General features: G+C 41.3%; 1 protein-coding gene across 8 annotated transcripts in view; it reads left to right on the top strand.

The window, feature by feature from the left end:
* CASK (calcium/calmodulin dependent serine protein kinase) overlaps positions 1-12,024 on the top strand; it is a 1,033,919-nt gene that overhangs the window by 934,465 nt on the left and 87,430 nt on the right. For all 8 annotated transcript variants that reach the window (XM_029603127.1, XM_029603128.1, XM_029603131.1 and 5 more), the window contains one exon: positions 5,502-5,617. In XM_029603127.1, the coding sequence (XP_029458987.1) occupies positions 5,502-5,617 (116 nt within the window). The remainder of the gene's footprint in view (positions 1-5,501; positions 5,618-12,024) is intronic.

Raw genomic sequence — 12,024 nt, forward strand, 5'->3', positions numbered from 1 at the left:
GAAGTTAGGATCCCCCCGGTGAATCCTGCGAACGTAAGAACAGACCTGAATATGGACAACCCACAGCCTATAGAAGTGGGCGAGTTGGGGAATGGTCCGGGGTTAACTACAGAGTCATTGGCAGGACAAACTAGTTTTTCTAGTACTCCAGAGGGGAAATCAACTGAGGTTTCTGTGTCTCTTCAGGAGCAGAACTTTAAAAGAGGAAAAATCGAAACAATATCTATAGAAAGGCCTCAAATTTTCTCTTTAGAAACTATCTGGGAAGCCTTGGTTATAGTAAATAAGAATGTTACACTACAATTGAACCCAATTATGAGTAATATGGAGGAAATGGATATTAAAATCAATAAGATAATAATGGATGATGGAAAAAGAGATCAGGTTATAGAAAAAAATACTGGTGAACTAAAGAAATTAAAACATCTAAATGAGTTAATGATAAAGGAAAATCAATATCTTACTAGAAAAATGGAGGGTTTGGAAAATCAACAAAGGAACAAAAATTTAAGGTTGGTGAATTTCCCAAAACTCCCACACCTCTCTGCTAGAGAGCTTTGGAATAAATATGCTATGGAAGTATTAAAAATTCCCCAGCAAACCTTACCCCCATTAACTCAAATTTACTATATTCCTCAATGGAAAAATTTAAGTGAAAATGATAAAGGGTCGTCACCATCAATCCCATTAAATGTTACTGATATATTGGAATCAACAAATCTAGAGTCAATACAATCTGCTACTCTGGTAATTTCTTTTCTTTTGAATACTGACAAGGAGTGGGTTCAGAAACTCTTTTTCAGGAATATTGGAGAAAAGTTTTATCAATTATCTGTTAGAATGTATCCGGATGTAACTAAGGAAACCCAAAAAAGGCTGAAAGAATTTCTTAGTTTAAGAGCTGAAGTGTTAAAATTGGGAGCTTCATATAAATTGAAATTTCCTTGTAAATGTTGCATAGAATGCCAAAAGGTTAAATATTATTTCTATCAACCCTCACAGTTGAAGAAATTCTTGCTAGATAAACAAAAAGATCATTCCCTGAATAGCACAGATAAAATACCTCAGTGATAAACTAACTATTGTTTAATTATAGGAAACCTTGTTATGATTGTCTGATATTTCCTTGTTTTAGTTTGTGAAATAAGAATATGCCTTGGTAAAAATTCTTTACTCTTCTTTCCCCATTATAGAGGACTTAGTATAGAGGTGTAAAAATAGACATATATAGATTGATTATAAATGTCTCAATATTTGAATAGTACAATTGTTAATTGTCTGTTTCCACCCAAATTTCTGAATCAAGTTGTATGCTTGTATATCTTAAAAACTGATAAATAAAGAATTAAAAAGAAAAAAAAAGCCACAAGCAGCTCCCCAGCCGGGGCCTGCTTCAGGTTTTTGACATTCCCTTGGAGAGCAGCAGCCTGATCCCTCTGCCACGCATACCAGTGGAAGGTCGATTGTGCCACTTTCACAACATGTGGCAATCAATCACAACCGACCAATGGGTGCTAGCAATCATTGCTCAGGGTTACCACCTGAACTTTCTTGCTCTTTTACCGGATTCACCACCTCTACATGCGTGGAGAGTAAACGACTACTCTCTCCCTCTGGAGCAGGAGGTTTCCCTTCTTCTCCAGTTAAGAGCAATAGAACCCGTCCATCTTTCACAACAAGGCCTAGGGTTCTATTCCTGGTACTTTTTGATCCCCAAAAAATCCAGGGGGCTTTGTCCAATTCTGGACCTACGTGCCCTCAACAAGTACCTCCAGCGGGAAAAGTTCAAGATGGTAACCTTGGGCTCGCTTCTACCTCTTCTACAAAGAGGAGACTGGCTCTGCTCTCTGGACCTCCAGGACGCGTACACCCACATTACGATAGCTTCGGCTCATCGCAAGTATCTCAGATTTTTAGTAGGCCCAAAGCACTATCAATACCGAGTGCTTCATTTGGCCTAGCATCGGCACCACGAGTCTTTACCAAATGTCTCGTGGTTGTCGCAGCTTTTCTCAGGAAAGAAGGTGTTCACGTCTACCCCTATCTAGACGACTGGTTAATCAGGGCCCCAACCCAGCAAGCCGCTCGATCGTCCCTGGATTTGACCCTACATACTCTAATTTCTCTAGGATTTCTCGTCAATTATGAGAAATCCTATTTAGTCCCATTTCAAACCTTGTCGTTCATTGGGGCAGACTTGGACACCTTACAGGCAAAAGCCTTTCTTCCTCATCAACGAGTGCAAACCCTCGTTTCTCTCGCTCACCAGTTGCAGTCTCAGAACACAGCAACAGCTCAACAATTCCTTGTCCTTCTCGGACACATGGCGTCCTCAGTCCATCTCACACCAATGGCCCACCTGGCCATGAGAGTCACGCATTGCACTCTGAGGTCACAATGGATTCAAGCGACTCAGCCTCTGTCAACCATTGTTCACATCACCGACGCACTCCGTTTGTCTCTCGCCTGGTGGAAAGATCAGAACCATCTCCTCCAGGGACTGCCTTTTCATCTGCCAGATCCTCAACTCATTCTCACCACCGATGCTTCCAAACTCGGCTGGGGAGCTCATGCGAACAATCTGCAGTCACAAGGATTTTGGTCTCCAGAGGAAGCCAAACGCCAGATAAATTTCCTGGAGCTTCGAGCAATGCGATATGCTCTCAGAGCTTTTCAGGATTCTCTATCAAATCACGTTATCCCGATTCAGACGGACAACCAGGTGGCCATGTGGTACATCAACAAGCAGGGAGGCACAGGCTCCTTCCTTCTGTGTCAGGAAGCTGCGCAGATTTGGGCGGAAGCGCTCTCCCACTCGATGTACCTCAGGGCCACCTACTTGCCGGGAGTGCACAATGTCTTGGCAGACAAACTGAGTCGTGTCTTCCAACTACACGAGTGGTCGCTCAACCCCTCGGTAGCGACCTCTCTTTTCCAACAACGGGGTTACCCCAAATAGACCTCTTTGCGTCCCCTCAGAACCACAAAGTGGACAATTACTGCTCCCTCATTCGGAGCGAGCGCTCTCAGCCCAGAGATGCATTCTCCCTCTCGTGGGCAACCGGTCTGCTTTATGCATTCCCTCCACTTCCTCTTCTCTCGAAGACTCTCATGAAGCTCCGTCAGGACAAGGGAACCATGATCCTGATAGCACCTTACTGGCCACGCCAAGTTTGGTTTCCCATACTCCAGGATCTCTCCATCCGCAGGCACATTCCCTTGGGAACGCACCCGCTTCTGATCACTCAGAACGACGGATGCCTACTCCATCCCAATCTTCAGGCCTTGTCCCTGACGGCATGGATGTTAAAAGGTTAATCCTTCAACCACTTAACCTTTCAGATTTGGTTTCTCGTGTCCTTATTGCTTCTCGGAAGCCTTCCACAAGAAAGTCTTATTCCTATAAATGGAAAAGGTATACATCATGGTGTTCTTTGCAATCCCTTGATCCTTTTTCCTGTCGAATCCCAAGGTTTTTGGACTATCTCTGGCATTTATCGGAATCAGGTCTAAAGACCTCTTCCACCAGAATGCATGTCAGTGTGGTAGCCGCCTTCCATAAAGGTGTCGGGGATGTCCCTATATCAGTACAACCCCTCGTAACTCGTTTTCTTAAAGGCTTACTCCATATCAAGCCTCCTTTACGTCCTCCGGCCCCTTCTTGGGACCTTAATCTGGTTCTCGGGCGGCTCATGAAACCACCCTTCGAACCTCTTCACTCCTGTGACCTAAAATATCTCACATGGAAAGTGATTTTCCTTTTAGCTATCACTTCAGCTCGCAGGGTTAGTGAGTTACAGGCCCTAGTTACCTATCCACCTTACACTAAACTCCTGCAGGACCGGGCGGTACTCCACACTCACCTTAAGTTTTTGCCTACGGTAGTTTCGGAGTTTCACATTAATCAATCTATCATACTACCTATCTTCTTTCCCAGGCCCCACTCCAACCCAGGGGAACAGGCTCTGCATACCCTTGACTGTAAACGGGCTCTAGCGTTCTACCTAGACCGTACAGTTGCCCACAGGAAGAGCACTCAGTTATTTGTCTCTTTCCATCCCAACAAACTAGGGCAACCTGTAGGTAAGCAGACTCTCTCCTCCTGGTTGGCGGACTGCATATCTTTTTGCTATCAGCAAGCAGGTATTCCTTTCCAAGACCGTGTTAAAGCACACTCTGTGAGGGCCATGGCAACTTCAGTAGCACACCTACGATCGGTACCGCTTCCTGACATTTGTAGGGCTGCCACCTGGAGTTCTCTCCACACCTTTAAAGCCCACTATTGCTTGGACAAAGCCGGAAGACAAGATTCCATCTTCGGCCAATCTGTCCTGCATAACCTATTTCCAACGTGATGTACCAACACCCTTCCGCCTGTCCAGTGGGGTTCAGGATGTCCTCTACCAAATTCACCCCAGTTGTTGTGCCTGTTGCACGCCGTTGGGTACATTTGGTGTATGTTCGGACATCCTCAGCTCGGTACTCACCCATATGTGAGGACTACCATCCTGCTTGTCCTGTGAGAAAGCAAATGTTGCTTACCTGTAACAGGTGTTCTCACAGGACAGCAGGATGTTAGTCCTCACGAAACCTGCCCGCCGCCCCTGGGTTTTGGGTTCGTAACGTTTTGTTTTATTTTTTCGGCACTGCCTGTAGCTATTAAATAAGACTAAAGGGGGACCCCTGCTGGCTGCAGGGTTAGTGCCATGCTGGGCATGCCTAGTAGGGGCCAGTCAAAGTTCTGGAAACTTTGACAGAAGTTTTCTGTGATTGGGCTCCATCCTGATGATATCACCCATATGTGAGGACTAACATCCTGCTGTCTTGTGAGAACACCTGTTACAGGTAAGCAACATTTGCTGTGTGTGATGTCATTTAGACATGACAACTAGTATGAACCAGTTTTTTATTGTTTATTGTTTAATACTTTTAATGGTAGTCAAACAGCAAAATTGAAAAGTCAGAGATAAAAACTCAAAGAGCATAATGCCTCACATGACCTTTTAAACAGCAGTACTAGCTAATCTTCAAAATTATTTCCTGATATCTTTTTTTTTTTTTTTTTTTACTATATCTTAGTTCTTACACTTGTATGCCTTTTGTTACTTAAAAGCAGGGGGCATGGATATATCTCCTTCCTTAAGTCCACTGATCATGCAGAGTTCCTGCTTTATATATATCAGGTGTAATGCTCCCATGCGATCCTGAATAGGAATCCATACAATAGCATTCCACCTAGGAAGAATATTCCCAAACTTAAAATACCAAGATCTCAGGAAAAAAATATAAATCAGATGTAATAAAGGCATCTTAATGCTTTTTCCTTAACTGCCAACTAAATTAGGTATGAAAATATTTTTGATAGTACTGCTGCCTCTCTCCTTTGTTGCTAACGTATGTGTCTCTATTTCTTATTCATCAAGCTGAGAATATTACATTGTTCTGTCTTCAACATGGGCATATTAATTAGTTTTTCTGTTTTTCCATCTTTTGTCTACTAGGCGAGTAGCTTGTATTGCCATGGAGAAAACAAAACAAGAGCAGCAGGCCAGCTGTACCTGGTTTGGAAAGAAGAAAAAGCAGTACAAAGACAAATATTTGGCAAAGCACAATGCAGGTATGAAGGACAGCTACCATCATGGAATGCTGACACCAGTTTGCTTTTCCACTTGAGGTGCATGGTTCATCGCTAGCTATTCTTATATATGGGCCAAACCTACCAGAAACATAGCCCACTTTTAAAAGGAAAACAGTCACCTTCAAATTTCCTGGTGGCTTATAAGAACATGCCATACTGGGTCAGATCAAGGTTCCATCAAGCCCAGCATCCTGTTTCCAACAGTGGCCAATCCAGGTCATAAGAACCTGGCAAGTACCCAAAAACTAAGTATATTCCATGTTACTGTTGCTAGTAATAGCAATGGTTAGTTTTTTTTGTTTTTTTTTTATACCGACTTTCATGACAAGAATCACATCAACCCGGTTTACATTTAACAATGTGAATAAGGCAGGGAGTAACATAATAATCAATAATCAAAGTTCAAACATCTTAAACAATAGTAAGGATGTGAAAAAGTTACAATGAAACAGGGAGAAATAACTTGGATTTAGAAAGGGGAGGGACAACTGAACAGTATAATATTTACAGTGTAGCCAATTGTGTCAGTAATATTATCTAAGTCAACTTAATTAATAGCAGGTAATGGACTTCTCCAAGAACTTATCCAATCCTTTTTTAAACACAGCTATACTAACTGCACTAACCACATCTTCTGGCAACAAATTCCAGAGTTTAATTGTGCGTTGAGTAAAAAAGAACTTTCTCTGATTAGTTTTAAACGTGCCACATGCTAACTTCATGGAGTGCCCCCTAGGCTTTCTATTATCCGAAAGAGTAAATAACCGATTCACATCTACCCGTTCTAGACCTCTCATGATTTTAAACATCTCTATCATATCCCCCCTCAGCCGTCTCTTCTCCAAGCTGAAAAGTCCTAACCTCTTTAGTCTTTCCTCATAGGGGAGCTGTTCCATTCCCTTTATCATTTTGGTCGCCCTTCTCTGTACCTTCTCCATCGCAATTATATCTTTTTTGAGATGCGGGGACCAGAATTGTACACAGTATTCAAGGTGTGGTCTCACCATGGAGCGATACAGAGGCATTATGACAGTTTCTGATTTATTCACCATTCCCTTTCTAATAATTCCCAACATTCTGTTTGCTTTTTTGACTGCTGCAGCACACTGAACCGACTATTTCAATGTGTTATCCACTATGACGTCTAGATCTCTTTCTTCTTATAGTGCAGCCTGGCTGAAAGAACCCTCAGGGCATTAAGTTTCAGTCATTGGCAAACCATGACCTTGAAAAGGGCCCCCTCCTGCTGCTGCTGCAAAGCTCCAGTTCTGTGCTGCAGCAGAGGAATGATGTCAGCAAGCCAACCCCATTGCAGGAAACAGGAGGCTTCTGTTACTTCTCTGCCACTGTGGGGTATACAGTGCTACTCGCTGGTTTGCCAGACTAATATCAGCCTTCTTAGGAAGAGATCCCATAATGTTGTCTTCCTCCCACAATCCCTTCTGCAGCTGCTCCTCCCTCAGTCATCTCATTGATGAGTTTGCATGCAGAAGCTGGACCAACATGTTTTAGGGCTTCTATTCTGCATGTAGCTATTTTCTGCGGAGTAACACAGGCTTTTCTGAAGAACAATGGTCATCATGCAGCAAATCTGGCTGACAGACGGGACTGTATTGGAATTTGAAAAAAGGCCACAGGACTGCAGTCCTGGTCATAGTTTGGCCACGGCCACTTTCATTCACAGTTTGAAGCTGCAGGCCTGAAATAGCAGGCATTGCCTAGCTGAGTTGTCTGGGGTGCTCTCCTATGGAAAAGGATTGTCTGGGGACAGGAAAGAGCATATATCTAATGCCTAGGTATCCCCTTACCAGGTGCAGGGTTCAGTAACAACCAACAATAAGTACTGCCATATTGAGTCAAACCTAGGATCCATTGAGCCCAGTATCTTGTTTCTAACAGAAGCCAATCCAGGTCACAAATACCTGGCAAAATCTCATATAGTAGATCCTATGCTGCTTATGCTCAGGGATAAGTAGTGGCTTTCCTTAAGTCTACCTGGTTAATAACAATTTATGAATCTTTCTTACAGAAACTTATCCAGACTTCTTTTAAATCCAGCTACTGCCATTACCACATCCTCTGGCAATGAATTCCAGACCTTAATTGTGTGCCTAATAAAAAAATATATATATATATTCAGATTTGTTTTAAATATGCTACTTAGTAACTTCATGGCGTGTCCCCCAGTCTTTGTATTTTTTAAAAGAGTAAACAACCAATTTGCATTTAGCCATTCCACTTCACTCATGATTTTATAGACCTCTGTCACATCTCTCCTCAGCTGTCTCTACTCCAAGCTGAAGATCCCTAACCTCTTTAGCCTTTCCTTATAGGAGAGCCATCCCATCTCCTTTATCGTTTTAGTTGCCCTTCTTTATATCTTTTCTAGTTCCGCTATATCTTTATTGAGGTGTAGTGACCAGAATTTCGCACAAGGTTCTAGGCGTGATTGCACCATGGAGCGATACAGAGATATTGGTATAATTTCCATTGTATTCTCCATTCCTTTCCTAATCATTTCTAACATTGTTTGCTTTTTTGACCACAGCCACACACTGAGCCAAGGATTTGTCTACTGTCCACAATAATGCCTAGATACTTTTCATGGGTGGTGGCTTATAATATGGAACATAACATCATGTAACTAAGATTTGGATTGGGGGGGTTTTCCCTATGTGCATCACTTTGTACTTGTCCACATCAAATTTTATCTGCCATTTGGATGCCCAGTCTTCCAGGCTTGCAAGGTCCTCCTGAAATGTCTCATAAGCCAGCATTTGGTTTTATTAAGAGAGCTGCTTTGTTCCTTCATGGATTAAAAATTGGAAGGCAGAAAGAGGTTTCGGAGCTGTCCCTGCACAGATTATAGGAGGATAAGAATATAAGTAGTACCATGCTGAGTCAGACCAAGGTCCATCAAGCTCAGCATCCTGTCTCCAACAGTTTCTAGTCCAGGTTACAAGTACCCTGTTCTGTCTGTCTGTGAATGACCAAACTCAGACAGAAAGGAACAACCTCTGGATACCAGAGGGTGAAGGTCAGGCATGGAGTGAATGAGACTCCTGGTGAGTTGAGAAGCATACAGAGAGAGATTTTTGAAACCCACTGTTGTTAAATATCTCAATGGGCATTTCTTTTTTTTTCTTTTGAAAATTGTTAATTCAGCAGAAAACAGATGATAAATTCAAGAACAAATTTTTGCAAAAAGTCACATAAGAACGTAAGATATGTCATACTTGGTCAGATTAAGGGTACATCAAGCCCAGTATCCTGTTTCCAACAGTGGCCAATCCAAGTCACAAGTACCTGGCAAGTACCCAAATATTAAATAAATCATAATCTACCATTGCTTATTAATTGATAGCAGTTTATGGATTTTTCCTTTAGGAACTTATCCAAACCTTTTTTTTTTAAACCCAGTTACACTAACTGCTGTAATCACATCCTCTAGCAATCAATTTCAGAACTTAACTATGTGCTGAGTGAAAAAATATTCCAGGCTATATTCTCCAAGACCTAAACATGTATAAATTTATCAATAACAAAAAAGAATACAATGGTCATATAATCATCCAACTCATAGTTCTCTGTCGATGTTTTTTTTCCAATTTGTGTTCCTTCAACCCCCCCCCCCCCTACTAACAAAATAGGCCCTATGACCTCAAGCCCCAACCCTTATTCATCCTGAAACTCAGTTGTCTTGATACCTTGTATAATTTCATTAATGTTAACCCTGTGTAAAAGAGAAAGGTCCCATGGGACTCAAGCTACAGGCTCCACAGTCATAATAAAGAGCAGTGGCGAAAGAGCCTTTTGGACCCCCCTTTGCAATTCAAAGATATATGTAATGTTCCCATTTATTAATAATCAGGCAGATGGGTTGTCATATAAAGCTTTTAGCCATGTCATGTCTGTAAAGCCAATCTGCCTCAGAGCCCAGAACATATAATTCCATGTTACTGAGACAAACGCTTTTTCGGCGTCCAGACTCAAAACCAAGGTCTGTTCATTTTGACTTTGCAATAAGGCAGCTATAAGTTTCCTTACATTTCGAACCCCATGTCTGCCTTTAACAAAGCCAGTTTGGTCTGGGTGAATAATTTCTGGAAGTAATGGCACTGATTTGAATTACAAGAATGCTTGCCAAGAGTTTCAAATCTACATTTATTAGAGAGATGGAATGGTACGAACCTGCTTCACTCAGATCTTTATTTTTCTTAGGAACTGCAACTATTAAGGATTGCTTCGTGCCCTCTGTTAGCACTGGGAGTAATGGGAATTTAAGAATCTTATAGAACTCAGACCCTAACCTGACCATTTCCACAGCCTTGCTCACCTTTAGATTTTGTATGACCACATACGCGTCTGTATGTTCTGTGATCCTAGAGTTTAACATATCTATTTTCTCTGACTTCACTTTGGGCCAGGGGAAATCCTGAAAAAAAGGTTTTTGAACAGCATCTTCAGGCTGCTTACTCAGTAATTTTAGAAAAAAACCCCAAAATCGTGCTTCAATCTCACGAGCAGAGTGCTGCATCTCCCCTGCCACATTTCTGATACCAGTAATCACAGAACACTGACCTCGTATTCTGTCTAAATTCGCCAGCAATTTGTTGGCTTTGCCATACTTATATTTCTAAAATTTGAAATATGTTAGATTTGTTTTGCCCTCTGAAACAATGACTGGTTCAGAGATACCCAGCTCTGATTCATCTCATTTATTTTTGCATAAACTTTTTATTATTTTCCAACCAGCAACATAGAAAGCACTGTAAAACAATTTAGAAATTGAACAGATATCCATACCCTTCCCCCCCTCCCTACAGCCCCTACATTACGATGGATTAATATGATTTATCCTAATGTATTAAGTAAGGTATGTAAAACAGGCAATACAGATTATACGGATTCCATCCCACAAAAGCAGCACTTAAGACCTGCAGCTCCAACTCGTGATTATAAATAGAATGTCCTCTGGCAATGATTTTACAAAGGGAGTCCAAATTCTGGTAAATTGCCATAGATATGATTACATCTTCTTCTGTATTGACTATGACTCCAAACACAGCAACTCAACCAGTTTTTTTATGCCAGAGACCATCCGTGGGAGAGTCTTGAGTCCAACCACTTCAATAGGATACATTGTTTTCCCACCAAGCAACACTTAAAAAGAAACACATTCCCCTCTTTACCCATGCTTACATTATCAGAATCCATACCCAACACATATATCTCCACCGAAAGTGTAAAGAGGTCCGCCACCATCTACTTATGGATTGAAAAATACTTTCCCAGAAGAGATGAATTTGTTCACATTTCCATAATCCATGACTCAACTTGGCATCCTTGTGCCCACATTTAAGACAATTACCATGATCTGCTATACCGGTTTTAAAAGCACATGACGAAGAGTAGATCATTCTGTGTAGAATTCTAAACTGTAATTCTCTAATCATTACATACTCTGATCTCCTATATAAAGAATTAATACAGACAAAAATTTAATCAACAATCTCTACCCATAGATCTCTTCTCCAGACCTCTGCCAAGGAATGCAGGATCCCATAAGATTGAATGGAGTGTAGACATTTGTACAGCCCTGACAGTGTATGGTTCTTTCTAGTGCTCAAAAAATAAAATCTTTGAAAGGCCCCCGATATATAATGAACAGATTGTAAATGAAAAGAGAAGTTAATAAACTCCTAATTTGTGAATAAGTTAGGTAGTTATGAGACCGGAACCCCATATTGGCTACACAGTAATCAAAGGAGTGAACACATTTAGTCTGTAGATTAATAAAGGGCAATACCAGTGCTGCCCATTGCTTTTCAAGCTCTTTATAAATAGCTATCCTCTACCCAGGAGGAAAATGGGGATTTACCTCTAAGTGGTAATAAAAATGGTCTCTCCCATGGAAGGACCAAATGAGTTCTTAAATACTTCCATGCAGCCTGGGAAGCTTTAATCCAAAGAGAATTAGCTAGATATAGGGGGAGATCGCTACTCGAGGCATGGGGAATATATAACAATGAAAGTGGAGCTACCAATGACTTTTCTAATTACAAATCAATGTAAAGACCAATATTACCTATCCAATCGCTTCCATACCTCTTTACAAGCAGTTTTATTTAGGTGAATATTGGGGAAACCCACCCCCTCCATCCTCTTTAGGTATCATAAGCTTTTTTAAAGACACTTGGCTATTTATCTCTCCAAACAAACCTCAACCAAGTTTGTAAAATTCCCATAACAACCCTGTGAAGTAAGATAAATGGAATCATTTGTAAAACATACAAATGTTTTGGGAGGAGCATAATTTTTATAAAAGCTATCCGGCCCATGAGTGAGACTGAAAAGTGCATCCATTTTTTCACATATTGTCTGAA

The sequence above is a fragment of the Rhinatrema bivittatum genome, chromosome 5 (assembly GCF_901001135.1).
Source record: "Rhinatrema bivittatum chromosome 5, aRhiBiv1.1, whole genome shotgun sequence".
NCBI lineage: Eukaryota > Metazoa > Chordata > Amphibia > Gymnophiona > Rhinatrematidae > Rhinatrema > Rhinatrema bivittatum.